Raw genomic sequence first — 18,311 nt, forward strand, 5'->3', positions numbered from 1 at the left:
TTCGTGTGCATTCAGCTCCTTTATTGGAGAAAATTATTTCAGACCTCGGCCAGACCCATCTGCCATCTTCATCCGCCATCTGCGTAACGAGCTGAAACTAATTAACCCACGTCGGACCCAAACAGCGGACACGGGGCGCATCTTAATTGTCAATAAAACGTTTTAGATTTCTTTATTTTTAATGCTTGCAATACTAAAAAAATTAATGCAAAACTTAACTGCAGATGGATGGTGTGTGTGTGTGTGTAGTGTGTGTATGCATGTGTGCTGCATGTTTGTGTGTGTGTGCATAAATAATAACTAACAAAGATTTAACTAAGATTTCAATGCGTGGCTTAGCCTAGGCTTGGATATAAACAAGGATCGTTCTCTATGTACATAAACTATGAAGTTCAATAAATTAGCAGAAAATACTCGTATTGCAAAGTGTACACAGTTTATAACAAATCGTTAAAAACGTTACATAACCCAAACACCATTGAAGATATTTCTTGCGTAATCTAAACTATTGTCCATTAAAAACTATCACAAAATAATTGGCAGTTTAATTAACCACTAACTACGGCTGATTTATCAGTTAGCTTAGCCTAAACAATACACTAGTTGGGTGAATGTGGTGTGTTATCTTTAATTATAGGGAATTTCGCCTTAGTAATGCGCCTTGTGTGTTGCGTTGTTTATCAAATACAAAAATAATGGCAAGTGCAAGTTGAGTTTGCTGAACATATGGTGTGTAAAAGTAAGTAGTTGGTAAGGTAATGCTTGTGCCCCCCTTTATTTATGCTGAATGCCTTCGAAGTTGGCTAACACTCGGCCCAAGAGATCAAAGAGATCCTTGAAGGAGAAAGGAGCGGGAAATTGTTGTAGGATGAGCTCCGGAGGATGCGTTTCGAATTTAGTGCCTCAGGTCAGTGTTCCTCCCTCAAATATTTGGCATTCCCTCTGTTACAAACTAATAAAATACTACTACTAACATTATGAACGCGTATATATAATATATACATTAACACTAGCAAACAAATTTATGCTAATTTGGGCAGAGCAACTAAGAAAACAAATACTTTTAATTTACAGGAAACACGCATCGGGCTGGGCAACTTGAAGACTCTGAAGAACTGCGGGTGATCAGGAAACTTGGTATATAAATCGAAAATTCAAAGGCGGTAATTATTCTAGTTTGGGAGGATTTCTTTAGGGAATTCCCTATATCGTTTTGCAAGGAAGCGTTTGGCCTCTTTTTGATATCACCACTCGTGGAATTGCTTCATTAGCTTCGTTACACTTCTATTTCTACGCGCCTAGCATAACTATTTATACTTTAGTTTAACTTTAGTTATTAAAATCTTCAAAATTTGGCACATTTAAATTTAATTTGTTTGAGTAAATGTACATTAAGTTGAGTATTGTATTTGGAAGTGCTTCGAGTGTGTGTTTGTCTGTCTGTCTGTTTGTCTGTGTGTGTGGGCATATAGGAATTGCACAGAAAGCTGAAATAGGAATTCATCAATGACGTAAATTCGAGTTTGGGAGTACGAGTATTTAGGTATTAACAGTAGTAATAGTTTCTCTACACTTTCATTTCGTTTGTGTGTGTGTGTGTATCTGTGTATATTGTAATTTGTGAGTAAGGAACAAGAAATAGTTAAGTCGGGGGAATCCCCGCTGCCGGTGCTCACTACCGATTGGCAAGGAGTCCATTGGCAGGTGGCAGCACTCCTCCAGGTGGCGTATTGGGATTGCTGATCATCACGGGCAGCGATGGAGGCACCACTCCTCCACCAAGTTGCTGTTGCCGCTGGTTGAGCGAGGCACTGGCCGATCCCGCCGAGGATCCACTCGATCGTTGGTGTTTGCCGGATCCTCCCTTGATTATGTTTCCATTGTTCTTCTGGGTCATGTGCGTCTGGTAGTGCTTGGCCAGATGAGCCTTCTGCCGAAAACTCTTGCCACAAAGCGAACAGGCGAAGGGCTTCTCACCCGTATGCGTGCGTATGTGCACATTCACCGAGTACTTATCCTTGAATCCCTTGGCGCAAATGGAGCAGTAGTGCAGGGAACGTTCCTTTCTCTGCGTGCTGCCCGAGGAGGAGGATGAACTGCCGCCGGAATTGGCTGGCGGACTATTGCTGCTGCTACTGGCACTGCCACTCGACGAAGAGCTGCCACTTCCACTGCCTGCTATCAGCGGATTGCCACCACTACTCTGGTTGTTGTTGGCCACATTCGGATTATTGTTATTACTACTGCTCCGTTTGTACGCCTTCTTGGGCTTGACAACACCTCCGCCGGAGCGGACATGGTTGCTGGCGGCGGAAGCCACCACCGCCGATGTGGGTGATGTGGAGGTGCTGACCTCCGGCTTCAAAGGTTGCGGTGGCTGCAATTGACCGGCCGATGTAACTGCCGGACTGGGTGAGATTTGCATCAGCACATCACTGGAGGGTACGTAATCCCCGGGAGTTGGTGTTCCTGCCGAACCAGCACTGCAAAACTGCTGCACTTCGTTGGCGATGCGCTTGATCTTCTCGAAATCATCGCTGAAGGCATTCTCCAGCGATAGGAACATATCGTCCACCAGAATATTGGCATTTCCATTATGTGCCTGCTGCTGCTGTTGTTGTTGCTGCTGCTGTTGGGAACTTAGATGGATGCCCTGGGCCTCGTCGAACATCTGGGCGGCACTCAATGTGGAGTCCGCAAAGCCCAAAGCGGCTGCCTCATCGGCAAATAGCAAACGTCGCATGTCCTCATCCTTGACCACCGGCATGGTCAAACCGTTTTGCATGTGCAAACCCTTGGCGTAACCCTTTCCTTGCAGGGCACTCCGCAGCAGCGATTCCGCCGTGCTCTGTTCCGTTTCCGTATTGTGATCCGCCATGTGCCAGTCGTTGTTGTTATTCTGGAATTGAGCCAACTGCTGGCCCAAATCATTGCCACCCGCCAACGAGATGGCCGTGACCAGCGAGGGCAGCGTCTGTTGTGCCTGCTGACCCTGGTTTTGTGCCTGGGAAATACTGCTGAGACCATCCGTTCCATTGCCGATCACATCCTTGCCATCCGTACTAAAGCCACTATCGTCGTAGGGATACTCTGATTTGATGTAGCCCGGAAAACTGCCCAGCAGACTGTCCAGATCCAGCGAAGTGGACAGCTGTTCCGCCTCCGAGCGCTTCAGCCAGGGCTCGCCTCCATTTAATACTGTCAGGGTGTAGATCTGGCCATCGGTGGTGTCCAGGCTGCTGATCGTGTCGCTGCTGCTTCCCGCTCCACTGGAAGCCGCCGACGAGCTGTTCGCATTCGGTTGCTGCTGCTGTTGTTGCTGCAACTGCTGATGCTGCTGGTGTTGCTGCTGCTGCTGCTGCTGGAGGTGACCCTGCGGCGAGGTGGGACTGGTCTGATTGGTGCTGGCAGATCCACCATTGCTGGCGCTGGTTGTGACCGGCTGCTGTTGCCAGCAGTAGCGATCGAGGTCCTCGAAAATCGAGTTGGAGTCGAGGCGACTGTTGTCCTTGTCCTGGTGCCAAAACTGCAAAGAGTGAAGGATGATTTGGAGTGAATGTTGTGGTTGCAACTAAAACAATTTACTACTTTCTAAGTAGTATCTAAAAATATCTTTTGTAATATTTTGTTCTTAAGAATTGTTTGTATATGTGCATTTAAGTTAATAGCGTACCTCGTAGCCCTGTAACGTGGGATCGCTACCGTTGCTGGTGCCGTTGCGGTTGCCCACGGGCACCACGACTCCACCGCCACCGCCTGCACCACCGCCTCCGCCGTCGTGGATCATGTTGTTGCTGTTGGTTCTCGCACCACCGCAGAGGCTCTGCTGCTGGGATTGCGACGTAATGGGCTGGTGCACCACCTGGACGTGGTTGTTATTATTATTGTTGTTGTTGTGGCCGTTATGACTGTGGGGCGGCTGTTGGTGGTTCTGGTGGTGCTGTTGCTGCTGCTGATGCAGACTGACGCCCAACGACTCCACACCGACGCCCACACCTATGCCGATGCCCATATCGGGACCGGTCACAAAGTCAAAGAAGTCCGCCTTCGAGAGATCCTCGGCACGAAAGGACTCGCTGATGTCCATGCCAGCCGCTGCGGACATATCCTCGGTGCCGATCATTTGCTGAGCTTGAAGCGCCAGAGTAGCGCCTTTAAAAACCAGGTACTGGTTAAATCCAAGTTAAGGGGTATGCTGGAAAAGAGAAGATTGCAAAATTAGTAATTGTATTCATAATGCGACTTTATAAGGACTTTGTATGCTACATTACTACCGCTCTTATATTAAGTGAAAAATTCTTAAAATACCCATACACCTGTTTACAGCGGTTTCGATTTCGCTTCGGGTTTCGCTTTCGGTTTTTGTTTCTCAATTTCTCCAACACACACACACACGCGCACTGGGGCCTGGCCTGCATTAAAAGTCACACCAATTGATTAAAGCCACTTGTCAGTTGGCCACTTAAGTCAATCAGTCATTCGCATTCGCTCATTCTAGCCACATGGCCCGAGCCTGCATTCCGGCCATACTTGCATTTTAATTTGAGGCAGTCTCGGCCGGCTCTGCCTCTTAGCCAGTTAGCTGGCCAGCTAGCCGGCTATCTGCAAACAAATAAATCAAACTGACAGAAGGGTGACAAAGTGTAAACACATTTGGCGTGCTCGACTCGTAAATCTCTCGGACTTTTGGCTAATGCCAAATTCTGCCAACCTGTCGCTGCGACAGTTTTTTCCACAATTTGGCCAGCACTTTTTGTTTCACTCTCGACTTGTTTCATTTGCATAGATTCGGCAAGTGCTCGGCATTTAGAATAGTTTGCAAAAAAATATATATATATATATCTTGGCTACCGTGTAGCCCATATCGGGCGTACCCCTAAGGTGATCGAACTGTATGTCTGTGGTTATTTCAGTTAGCGTATCGCAAACGTACCCCCGAGTCGTGTTCTGGCCAATGTGCCAAATGTTTAAATTGTCAAATTGATTCTACTCCTTTTTTTTGTTTGTTTGTTTTGTGGTTTGGTTACCTTAAAACTCTGACACTGACACCGACATGGAAACCAACTGACTCCCAGTCGGTTGGGCTTATGTGTGCATGAAAAATGGACCTTACGGCCTGGCAGCGTGAGAACCACAAACAAAAATGACTTAACAAATTTGCATGGCTCGTAGAGCTGGCTTGCATACTTTAGATAAGGGCAGAGCAGCGTAGAGAAAATGCCGCTGTTGGAAAATATTTCAGATGCTGCTGCTGTAGAAACTTTTAAGTGCAATATCTGAGGGGAAATCAAACTGGCAGGGGAATCTGGAAATAGCGAAAACGGCAGCAGACACTGAGAATAACATTCTGTTTTCACTGATTGTTTAAAATGCTCAATCAAAGGTTTCATAAGATAAATTAAATGGGTTTTTAAGAATTTAATAATTATTTTAAAATATTTAAAGTAGTATAAGCCCGTTTTTTATAATGCTAAAGTTCGCCTAATTTTTTGCGAAAAGTGGGTTTTTAAACTAAATTAGGCATTATACATAATTGATTCTTTTTGGCTTAAAACTTGAAAATCATAATGTGTATTTGTACAATATAGTCCTTTTTTTCTACGTGTTGGTCAGCAGCATCAACACCTGATCGGTGGGGCCACTTAAAGGAGGCAAAGGCTGGCCAACAAGTGCAGGCCATTTGGGAAGCGGTCAGTTAACATTTTTAAGGCTCTCGAGGTGAGCTCGTTTCCCGGCTTTTCCCTCGCCTTTATCGCTGCTCCAACGGCCAAGAAATAAGAAAAAAAAACTGACAATAAAAAAAATGAAATTTCACCAAAACCGAAACGCTGCGTAATCATTTGTGGTCATTTGCCTGCCAACTGACAGCGGCACCGAGGTCTGCCTAGTAGTTTACTTAATAATCATGTTTAAAATGCAGAAATTACTTTATATATACTTTATGGCCAGCAGCGGGGAAAAGCGCCAAACAGAACGGGCAAAAAATATGAAATAAAATAATAAGCCTTTGTTTGAGCATTTTGGCGCTCAAATATTGACTAATTTGAGCACGATTATTGTGATTTGGATGCGGGACCGAGTCGGGAAAGAAAGAAAGTTGGCCATCCAGCCATCCAGCCATCCAGCAATTCAGTCAGCTATAGAGCCAAAGGAGACGTGCTCATATAACTGGCGGCCAGCCAATCATGGACGTGGTCGCCATGGATATATCTTCGTATCTGCTGGATGTGGATGTGCATGTGCCGGGCACATGCATCTTCCCAGCCAAAACCATGATGAAGATGCATGCGAATGCGAATTCGAATACGAATGGTGAATAGGATGGGTTGGGGGTCTGATGCTGCATGGTAATCGCAATCGTAATCGTAGAAATTGTTAGCGCATTTTGGCCAATGCAAACAGCCTGAGGCGGCATCATTTAAAAAACATGATAGCATGATGGGTTTTATGTTTCGGGTTGACTGTTAGAGCGGGGGGGTATTCGATTATGGGCCATAAATAACAAACGATTCAATAATTTAAATGTTTTTAATTAACCTCGCTCTCTGGCATATTTATTCACACAATTTGGTAGCGAGGCAGCCCATGATTTATTCGACTATGTAAATTGCGGTAGACAAAGGCAAATGCTTAAGAAATATGTGCAAAAATGTGGCAATTTTCGGCACAATTTCTTTGGTCTAGCCCGGCCATGATTAGCGTCCCATAAGATACGTCTTTGTTGCGGGCGTCAAGCAAAAAAAAAAAAATGGCAAAGAAAACAGCAGTAGTCAATAGGCAGCCATCGTCTGAGATTAGTACACAATTTTCTCCAGCTAGCTTGGTTATAGTTAACCCCCACTCTTTCAAGACAATCAATGAAAATCACACGCTTTGGCTGCTTCTGCTTTGGCCGCTTTTTCTTGGCGATATTGTCGCTTTGACTGCACGATTTTCCACGCATTTTTAACCCAAATACCGTGCTAAACGATTTTTTAATGTCTTCACTAACAAGTTTCAATTACCAATCGTCAAATGCGTGCGCATAAAAACCGAAACCAGTTGTAGTTATACTTAAACCGCCTGGCCGGCACCACCAGCACCCCCTCTAGCGGTGGCTCAATCAATTAAAATAATTCGCCTGATTTCATAAAAGAAGACCAAAGCGCAAAGGAAGACAATGTGGCTGTGGCTGGCGGTGGGGAAATGGAAAAACCTGCTGGTTGGCGACTTTGAGGCAAGTTGATTCACGTACCGCAATCAAATTGCACTTCGATTGGCCAAAATGGAGCCATCAGTGGAAAGCGGCAGTCGTCGTCTCATCGACTCGTAATCACTTTTATTGAGATAAACGATGGGGCGTTTCGCGTTGCGTATACGCAGTGTGTGCGCGTGCACAATGTGATAATTGTGCGGGTAAAAATGGGTTAATCACGTCTGGCACATATTTAATGATGAAGAAAGCAGCTTGAACTTGACTCTGCAGCATACTTTTGGGATTCACCTGCATGGCCTGTTGAGTAATCGTAATGTTGACTATCAATAATAAACGACTGTGCACATTCAAATTGCTAAATTCCCAAGCGACGCATAAATTACGAAACCCATTCGAAGACCGCTCGTAAAACGCATCAAAAACGCACGGGAGCTTGCAGCTGCAAATTTCTGCACCGCAAATTGTCATCGTTAGCCAAGTGAGACCAAGTTGGCCATAAGGCAGTCGATCATTTTTCAGCCAGATAATTATCGCCCACCAGTTGAGAGCCTGCCCCCAAAAAACCAAATAGAGCCGGATATGCCAGTAGTTGCTGTTGGTAGTCAGTTGCTGACCAATTGACCAATAGCTCAGCGAACTGGCGGCTGATAAGAAAATATGCGGCTGCAGCTGGCATGGGGATGCCAGTGAATTGGGCTTATGCTTCAATTGCATGCAAATGCATAATTGAATCAAATGGTCCTCTCCCCGTTGCACTAGGCAACTTTCGAACCCCGCCTAATGAAGTAATCAACGGCCGGCATCTCAGGCTTTTTGCTGCCATTGTCAATCAAAAGTCGCGTTTTTATTGCGCCTGCGTTACAAACCAAATCGCATCAAGATGTATTAATCATTTTGGCCGCTGCCTGCGTTGGCGTTGAGGAACACTGAGATTAAGACTAGATTTAGTATTAAAAATGCATATTTTTTAATTTGGATAAATGCTAGATTTTATAAAAAATATTGTTCATTCATTAATGAAATCTTTCTTAAAATATACGTTTTTTAATGCTTTGAGAATGTTTTCAGCGTAATGTGTTCGAATATAAAAGTATGTCAAATTTGGTACTAGTTTTTTCTGAGTGCAGCGGCAACCGGCAACAGTTAGCAGCAACAACCAACAAGCAACAACCGGCAACGGCAATGCCATTGCTTTATCAGCTGGCGCAGATCTCTTTGGCATAGCCAGGCGTATAAAAAAACGCCAAATAACTACAGGCGAGACGGGCATGATTAAAATGCGCAAAAATGGCAAACTCCAAATGGGCGCTGCTCGGCGGTAACAGCAACAGCTACAACAACGGCGTGTGATGTACACGCGGCGCATTTCAATTCCATTTGATTAATGACAAAGCCGTAAAAGCAACTGCATGAAGGGGCAGCCAGCTAACGAAGATGTTGCTGATTGGCCCGCTGTCCGTCTTGCGTCTTGGCCACATTGGGACTTATGTACATTTGGACTCACATGCGAAGTCTTCCGCCGCTGTTGTCAACTGTCGGATGCAATGATGCTGCTGCTCAGGATCGTTTCCTTCATTTATATGTTTGACCATAAACATTATGCGAACATTAGGCAGCAAGCAGACAGCTCATAAGGCAATCAGAGCCACGAATCAATAGGGCAGCCAGCTAGCAGCTAGCTGCCACGAATGCAAATTGGCAAGTGCAGGCTGGAAGTAGAAAGTGTTGTGCCACCCACGCGGCGAATCTGCATAAATACTGTCCACCAAATAAGGCCAAGAGAGTGCCTAACGGCCTTGCGCCAGTGGGTGCTGCTCCCGCTGTTGCAACTGATGTTGCTGCTGCAGTTGCTGTTGCATCTGTTGCTGTCGTGCCTTGCAACGCCGCAACATGGCACAATAAATTTCAAATTTGCTATGAAACTTGTATCAGAACATGTCCATCTTGGCGGCCCACACTCTCGCGGCAGCCCCCCTGCTGATGTTTTGGGTGAAAATTTTCGTGTGCCCGCCTGCGACTTTCACAGCGTCTTAAGTGCAACGCCAGCATTTACACTCAGCAAAATACATGGTTCCACCACGTTTTACAAGTAAAACATTCTTTAATCTGTATTTCTCGTTCTAGACATCAGTGCAGCAACTTTTCACAGTGTAGACCCACTTTTTGGCTTACAGTTAGCTCGTCATACATTCTCTTGGGCCACGTGATTAATGCCTTAATTAGTGCAGCGCTCAATCAATTTTGGGCCAGTTAGTCGGTTAGTCAGAACCCAACCCAGAAAAATATGATTGGCAATTGTTTGGAGCGGGGTCATTTATCAAAATCAATACGGGAACGAACGGTCTCAATGCCGATGCCAGAGTAATAACAAGGCTAAATGCCGAACTGAGCGGACGGACAGCCCCCCAAGTCACAGAAATTTGCATTTTAACAAGTTAATTTTTTCAGCTGCCGCCGCTGCTGCTGTTGCTGTTCTAAGTCATTGTAAAACGGTAGCGCACGAATTTTGGCAGCCTTTACTTTCAGTTGGCTTTTTGACTGGCGACATAATAATGACAAACCAGAAACAAAAAGCTTGAACACAAAATCTGGAAAGAAACACAGAACTGCATTCATTGCCCAAGCGTGACATGTTAATTGAGTTTAGATATATTTTCCTGAATTTTTGATTATGTCTTGGGGTGGGTGGGCGTTCACCCCGCCGAGTGAGCAAACATTTTTGACAGCCAAATTGGATTGATATGAAAATATATAGAAATTAAAGTATTAAAGCATTTACGTGGTGAGACGCCTCTGCCCGGAATCATGATAACTTTATTGATTTAGCCAAACGAGCAGAGTCGAGCCACCACCACCGACGCCGCCGTCGAAGACATTGAAACCAAATCGTGAGCTCTGGGCTAACAATCAAATTGGCGAAAAGAAAACCAACAATTGTGGCTGTTTTGTGTCGGAGAGTCTGTGACGTGATCGCTGCAGGCGCCACTTGGCAGCCAAACAAAGGGGACCGGGCCAGGAATGGCCAGAAATTCTGGCTAATCAGCACAGACAAAGGGTGACGCTCCCATGTATTTAGTTTGAAGGCTGACTACCATTCATTATTGCCATTTAACTGGTCAGGCGGTTTGGCGGCATTCATAGGTGTGTGTACACACCAAAAGAGCCGTAATATCCTACCCAGTAATTTGTTTGGCTGTCATGTCAGAGTGCAATGAAAATATTTTCACTTGCCCATCAAACGACACAGCACTTGACATGAGACAGCCAACGTCAAACATTCCGCAATGCCACCCAAAAGGCATCTTCATAAATATTTTCCAAGCAACGGGAACGGCAGCAGCATCCAACACTCCCACTCCCACATCCCAAAATGCCTTCAACAAACATCGTGTGCTGTCTGTGGGCTCCTTGAAGTTTCTTCTTTTTCGCTTTATTTGCCTCGATCGAAATGATTTCTCCCTCTGTGGCGTCTTTTTCATCATCATCATTAAATTCGTCAAGATGCAAATTTCTAGCCCGATGTTTGTTGTTCGCCAGTCGTGCTCATCTTCCCGGTGGCAACAAAAGCTAGAAAAAAAATATTTGTAAAAAAGGGGAGGAGTGGGTGTGGGAGTGGGAGTGGGCGAAATGGGTGGGAGGCCAGGCAGCCATCAGTCTGACATTTCTTGGCTCTGACATTATTCGCTGCCTTTTGGCTCTGCCACACGGCTAAGCACAATTTATTGTTATGGCCCGGCTCTTAGGGCCACCTGTGGGCGTTGCTCTAGCCATATATGCAAAGCCGATCCGATTTGATCCGATATAAATATATATAAATATAGCGGACATGGTGATATGTATAACTCATAGCTGAACGAGGTACATAAATTGCTCGTGACTGCAATTAGACAATTGTCGCCGTCATCCGAACTCACTCAGCTCAGAAGCTAATGAATTTTTATTTCTATATGTCTTACAAGACAACAACAGTAGGGCAATGGCAACAGCAAGAGCAGAGGCTTTAGTGTGTTGGTGTTGCTCTTGTTGCCGCTGCTTGTATAAATTACCATAATAACAAATTACGGATCATTAAGATTGTCAGCTACTTCGTTTCAATTAATTAACCATTAATTACAAACCGCCTGAGCTGCAGAATGTGGTAACCAACGACAAATGCTGCACATGAGCAATAAAAGAGCAGCACTGCCTGCTGCAGCAGCAACGGCATCAGCAACATCAGTGCAACATTTGCAGCAGCAACCATATTAGCCACGACGAAGACAACAACGACAACGGCAACAAGAAGCCAAAATTAATGCAATAGAAGAGACAGCCAGCGGCAAGTGAAGAAAAGCACCGGAGAAATAGAAAAAAGCAGCTGTGCGCAAATATGCAAATTTCACAGAGTAAAACAGCAGCTACAAACAGCAACAGAAAATGCTGCAAATATGCTAAGAGACTTCACTTTCAATATATAGCAAAGGATGCTTAGCCTGTTGTTGTTTGTCGCTTTTGCCAGTTGCACAAATTGTATTTTACCATATAAAACAATTTCAGCTGCTAGACAAAAGAAACTCAACTCAACGCGAAACGAATCGAGCCAAACACATTGTCATATACCCCGAACCGAACATACAATACACAATGCACCTACAGAAACGAAACGAAACTGTGACAAAAGCACCAAAAACCATACAAATACAAATTGAAAGTGAAACTCCAGGAAAAAATCCAAATGGAAACTAGAAATTTGCATAGAAATGAATTTGCAAGAGTTTGTCGCGTCTGGTAAGTATGGTTATAGCTGGATTATGTTGGATTAAGTGCTTGGGAATGGGAAAGGGAGGCCTAAGAAAATGATTGCGTTTGCCAGACCGCTTAATTAAGGGAAATATCCCACGGACCGCATAGTCATATCCATAAGTTCTTCGGAAATTAAGCTTAAACTTATAGTTGGTATTTAGAAAGAGCAAGCGAGAACTTAATCCAAGGGTGCTGACAGACTTTTCTCAAGATCAATCTATAATCGATTTAATAACTTTGCACTTGATTTTATTATAATGGTTCTATAATATACTCCCACATTTTTTCCCGACTTTGCCTTATTAAATGTAAAGCTTAATGGGTTCTGTTATTTGTATCTATTTAGCACGTTATATTAGATGGCAAAGTCAATTGAAAGTCAATTAAATAATTTGCCTAAGCCACTACCGAACACCTTACAATTCCATTCATCAAGTAAAACATATCGTTAATTTTATAGATTTACCAATTTATTTTATTCGATTTGCCAGACACCGTGCAAATCGGCCATAACTCTGCGGTCCCCAACTTATTGATTGCATGTACTTGATCTATAAAGAATATGGTCTTAGTGTGCTGTGCTGCTCGCACTTCTTTTGCCGCATGACTTTATGACAAGCGGTCTAGGTAGCCAAGTTCGTTGCCTAAGTCTTTTGTATTGCGACTGGGCATGCAAATATTTGCATATAGATTTACACACCCACGGGCCGAGTCGCAGAATGCCTTGGCAACAATGGGCTGCCAGAGCCTCCTTTACTTGTTTAATATATGTAGCTATATAGATACGATGCCAAACTTTAAATATATTACACTCTAATGCCTTTTAAGCCGAAACTATAAATTTCTTATCGCCGATCGAAAATCAAGCGTGCTCACCGCAAGTCACAGTCAAAAAGCAAAGCCAGGTTTTTGCTTTTGGCCACTGGCACTGGGTCTTTGGCTGCTGCGGATGGTTGCCTGTAACTGAGGCACACACCCTAGTTGGCTCACTCGTGCGTCATATTCAAATGCGGCCAGATCCAGGTTTTCAGCTCCGGCTCCAGGTCGCAGATTGCGTCCGCAAGATAAGCCAATGCCAGCGCCACTGTTTCGATGACTACGGGAGTATGGAAGCACGGGAGTACGGGACTAACTGCGACTACTTGGACTACCATCGAGTATCTATCGCATATGGCATTCTTTCAAAGGCCGTTGGCCAGAGACTAGCAACGCTAACGGATCGGGCAAGCAGGAACCGAGGCGGCCATAAATGGCCAAAATGCATGCGCTGCCTTAAAAAGTCAAATGTGTGGATAATAATTTTGATTTATTGCCACAGCATCGCGGCCAACGAGCCACCGCAATCGGCAATCTGGGCTAGATAACTCTATATAACTATGTTGGGGCATTTTGGGCATTATCAGGGGGAGGCTCAACCTGCTGTTTGATATTTTCCTTCCCTCGGTTTTTTTTTTTTGGGGCGTGTGTTGCGGTGTGGGGCGTGTGCCTAACATGCTAATGAGCCAACTTTCAGTGGACCAATCGCGGTGCGGCTAGGCGTCTAACAATGCCCACGTTTGCTAACAATATGAATTTTAAGGTCTCGGTGTTTTTTTTATTTTGTTTCTCTCGTTCGAATACCTTTTTTGCATAATTTATACATTTTGCGGTAGCCCAGACTGACCGCAACTCTTTCCCGTTTTGCCTGCATTTTAATTATAAAAGCAACTCGTGCCAGACGCCAAATCGAAACGAATCGAATCGATAATTTGCATGAGCAACGCCCGAATGCCCGAATTTTGCACAATCAATACAATAATTACAATTGAGATGTGTTTTTTGCTGTTTTCGGCTAGTCCAAGAAGTTTACATCTCGGCTGAAAAAAAAAGAAAGTCGCCAGCCTTACTTTCTCGACGTTTATCAGCCAACTCGGCTTTCGTGTTCGCTTATCGCCAGCAGCTGCAGAGTCATTCATCTTGTGGCCAGCAAATGAATCTGCAAATAAAGCTGTTGCCCCGGTGATCTGTCAGTCGTGCTACCCCATCCGCTTTTAATTGCAGTCCAAATTGAAGCTGACATTTATGCCTGCACTCCATTTCCATTGCGAAACCCCTCCCAATCCTCTCCTGGCCAGACTAATTGCCCAGAATGCGGAGACTCGCAAGATGCTGAAATGCTGAAATCCCCCTCTTGAATATGTCCTCCTCTAACGGGAGTGCACCTCAGACGATCAAATGCAGACGATCAGATGCAAATTGAGCTGTTCGGGGGACTTGTAGTTGCAGTTGTACGCACAATTAGTGTTAGTCGTTTGCCCGGGACAACACTCAATGGCAATTAGGGTCGGCTGGCGTACAAATCCATTGCAAAATGCCAACAGCTGTCAGTGTGTTTGTTGGCCAGCGTATCTGTGTGTGACAAGTGTGCGCCTTCTTGTTGTTGGCCACTCGACAGGGGCACGCAAATTGTAATTTATGTGACAAATTTTTATGTACCACTAGCGAAAATTTATTGGCAACGCTTGCCGAGATTCTCGGGTGGCTCGATATCGAGAGGAGATCTTCAGTTTATAATGAACCCCCTTAGACTCCTCCTGTTGGTCGTTAAAAGACGAAATTGTTTCGGAAGTAAAGCCACTCGATTGTCAGGGGCCCTTATCAGGGACTTTAATAACGATAAACTTTTATGGCTCATTTTCTATTCTAATGCTGTTTTTCTGGGACTGAGTTCGAAGCATTTAAGACGTCAGTCAAGTTCTGGGAAATCTATAAAATATCCGCCAATTGGATCCCTGTTCGTTTCTGATACAAATCTTCCTGGAAACAAATGCCGTCGATTGCACTCGAGAACAAAAAAAAAAAGATGGACCAGCACTCGAGGCTGGCATGATCGCCTAACGGCAGGCCAAGATTCCAATCCATTCATGCCGGAAGCGATTCATTCACAACGTGTTGACTCCAAACAGGTGTACGCAGGCCATAAGCCAAGTCACATTCGACTATCATTTATCACTTGAGAAGCGGCAGCGACTTAAGCCAAATCTACGAGTATTTAAGCTGGTAAAGTGTTCGAAGAGTCTTTGTCCGGCGATTTGTCAATGATGCAAGCTTATGGATTTGGCTTCAACTTCGACTACTGCCGATAGAATTTCCCAAGCGAACCCATTCATTAAGTGGTGTCCGTCCCTCGCAGCGGGACGGCAACCAAATAGAAATCAATATAAATATTTCGGATTTCGTGCTTAAGACAAAACAAAACGAATTAGACGCATTTAAATACACCGATCGAAATCGATTTGCATTTAAAATCGAATCAAAGATTTCTAATTTCGTGCTACCACCACTGGCTAAGATAATAAAACGCCCACGCTTGGGCAATAGATGCGAACCAGTTTATAGAGCTGGCTCATCAGTCATTTTGATTACCACAAATAACCGGAGCTAGGCAGCCTTTTATTGGCCCCTGCCATTGATGTCAAATAAATTGATCGCCACCGAATGCCTTTTTAAATTCCTCAACTTACAGTTTGTGTGGCTGCTACTGTGGCTTTCGGCTCTGGCTTGGCATGATGGTCCAGTTTGGGGCACTGACTCTGACATATTGCCTGACAATCTCGGTGAAGCAATAAACACACCACAGCTCTAGAATCATGCATAGCATTAGGTCCAAAGTATAACCAGCAAAAGGTCAAGACTGAGAACTTGTTTTGTCATTTGCCAAAAATACAGACACATCACCGTGGCAGAGGCAGATAAAATAAATTGCTTCAATATCGAATTAATAAAATTCAAATTATTAAAACTGACCATTTCCTGTTCGAACTTTAAACGGAACGGAACGAAACCAAAACAAAACAAACACGCATGTGGTATAAAGGAAAAATAAGGCGAATTCCTCAAAAATATGTGACCTAATTAGTTGAAAGGAGGAAAATGAAATAAATAAAATTCATTTGTCCGCCAGTGTAATTTATTGCATGTTTTGCTCATTAAATTGATTTTTCTCCTTTGATTTTGAGTGCCAGTGTCATTGTCAGAAAACAGGGGACACCGACTTCCATCCGATGCTACTTGGGGAAACTTGCAAACTGGGCAGCCAAGGAGTCGAGAAGAGCACGAATGTTTGTTTGTTTGTACGGCGACCGCTGCTGTTGCACTTTTCAGCACGCTCGAGTTTCATAAAAAATGCCAATTAAGCGTGAATATAAGTGCCAGATAATTTTTCAGACAGCAGCCAATGTAACCCAAATTGCCAAAAAACGCGAAAGAGTTACAACAAAGCCAAAACAAGCAACAGGAGCAGCAGAAAGGTAAAAAGTAAAACCAAAAAGTAAAACTCATTTTTCAGGGGTAAGATTCACTAACCATGTGGAGTCGATGGGCAATATTCTTCGAAATAAATACAATGTTTTCAACTAATGTAATTTTGTATAAAACGAACATAGCAGACGTTTCTATTAAATGAGTTTTAGATATGTGCTGTTTTTCGTAGAATCTCAAGCCAACCCAGAAATATTTTGGCTTTCCCCTGGCCAACATTGTCAATAGATATCGATGTGAAGTGACCTGCTGACAGACGGCAATGAGAACTTCAAAAGCCCGCCGCTGACCTCATAATAAGCCAGGCTCATCTCCACTCAGTTTTCGGAGCTCATCTGCCTTCAGGGAGGGCATTCGAGATTCGTTTCGGTTTCAAGTCTCCTGGCTGGCAGCCTTAAAAAATATTTACAGCACTCAAGTGCAATTCAAGTGCTGGGCCAAGTCGAGCGATATGCCCAACAACATCCAAGCAATCCACATCCACATCCACGTCCACGTCCAAGTCCGAATTCGTATCAGGCAAAAACGAGAGCCCCGAAAAAAAGTAAAACTCAGGCCAAGAATAACGAGCCAAAGTGTTTCTTCGTTTTTTGTGTCGGATTTTGAGCATTTTTCATTTCGGAACGACAGGCGAACTGATGTTGACGTCCACGTCTGTATCCAAGTCGCAGCTTGGAATTGAAATTGGAATTTGTGGCATCGTTTTCGGTTTCGTTTACGATTTCGGCCAAGAGACTCTCAGTGCGGCGGCATTGGTACTTTGACTAGTACAATGACAAGAGTTAAGCGATCCCCGAAAGCCAGAAACAATGGTGGTCATGCTCATAAAATGCCCAAATGTCATCGAGCTTTGGCGGTACGAGTAAACACATATATTCGAATATATTCAGATCTTCGCTGTTATCGCGGAGAGGCCCTGAGAGGCGGCGTTGATTTTGATAAATGTTTAATTAATTTTGTGCCTCGCTCGAACATTAAACCTGGCTATTTTCTGACTTAATGAACAGAAATTAACAACACACTGAGATCACTCTCCGAGGGGTAGAGTTGTGTAGTATGTTGGACCCAAGCCAAGGGGAGACAGAAGCCAACCATGCGGAAGATCTTCAAAGTCTGCGCTTTTTTGGTAAAGTTTCTTCTCGTCTCGTCGGGCTTTTCTCATTTACATTACATTATGCTGGCTCTGGCTACATATTATGAATGAATGTTTACCTACACATGTGAAAAATGTTGTAATTAGTTTTTTACCAGTTATTTTTTTTTCCTTCTTCGCTCAGTGAGTGATTTTCAACAACGACTGCAAATTACAAGTTATTATTAATGTTAACAAGCGAAATCTCCGCGTACTTATGTGTTTATATATGACCGCTCGTATACATATATATATATATAGTGAAAACTAATTTAGCATGGGTTCGTCCCCCCGGAATCCCCTTGATTTGTTTCGAAAACCTCCACTTTATATCTGTTGTACATTAATGACTGTTCTTGATTTATGTGCGGCGATCAGTGCGGAGCAGGAGGCACCTTCCCCGGCAAGTGGGTCACATGTCCCGTGGGTATTTGTACTTACAGATGCCCCGAACACGAGGGGCACTAAATGCGGTCATAAAAAAGACAACCTCCCCGGTAGCGCTGACATTACATAGAACCCCCCGAATCACAACCAAAAGCACAAAATACATTCCACAATAATTATGCAAAGAGCCGCAGTGAAGAACAAAAAGCTCGTTGCACAAACGACATCGACACGAACTCATAAAATATGCAAAATGTGTGCCAGCCAGCCAGTCAGCCAGCCAGCAGAAGTCGGCACTCTGCACTCGTCCGACAGCCAGCAACTTGTGTCAATAAAAATCAAGCCAAGCACTGCAAGTGCATCCTCTAACTCCGAGTCCAAGTCCAAATGCAATCCGCTGCACTTGTTCCTGCATGCAGCTGGAAAGCTGTGAGTGTGTCTCGAGTCTAGACAGCAGACAGCCAAAGTCACTTCACATTGCACATTGCGCTTCCTGACTCGGCTGCCTCCAGATTC

At 44.2% G+C, this 18,311-nt stretch overlaps 2 protein-coding genes across 3 annotated transcripts in view; both read right to left on the reverse strand.

The window, feature by feature from the left end:
* Window positions 1-142: 142 nt before the first annotated feature.
* LOC6729234 (myb-like protein AA) overlaps window positions 143-18,311 on the reverse strand; it is a 64,960-nt gene continuing 46,791 nt past the window's right edge. For both annotated transcript variants that reach the window (XM_016174872.3, XM_039294786.2), the window contains 2 exons: window positions 3,674-4,195; window positions 143-3,526 (listed from right to left, as the gene is read on the reverse strand). In XM_016174872.3, coding sequence (XP_016035886.1) covers window positions 1,676-3,526; window positions 3,674-4,123 — 2,301 coding nt within the window. In that variant the 5' untranslated portion in view covers window positions 4,124-4,195 and the 3' untranslated portion in view covers window positions 143-1,675. The remainder of the gene's footprint in view (window positions 3,527-3,673; window positions 4,196-18,311) is intronic.
* On the reverse strand, window positions 16,197-17,292 carry LOC27208969. Its single transcript, XM_016184499.3, has one exon. It carries the CDS (start codon window positions 17,118-17,120, stop codon window positions 16,992-16,994), a length of 129 nt encoding a protein of 42 aa, XP_016035887.1. The 5' UTR covers window positions 17,121-17,292; the 3' UTR covers window positions 16,197-16,991.

The sequence above is a fragment of the Drosophila simulans genome, chromosome 3R (assembly GCF_016746395.2).
Source record: "Drosophila simulans strain w501 chromosome 3R, Prin_Dsim_3.1, whole genome shotgun sequence".
Taxonomy (NCBI): domain Eukaryota; kingdom Metazoa; phylum Arthropoda; class Insecta; order Diptera; family Drosophilidae; genus Drosophila; species Drosophila simulans.

Bases quoted from the DNA above. Each gene is read 5' to 3' on its own strand.
- LOC27208969 (XM_016184499.3), bottom strand. From the start codon at position 17,120: ATGACATTTGGGCATTTTATGAGCATGACCACCATTGTTTCTGGCTTT.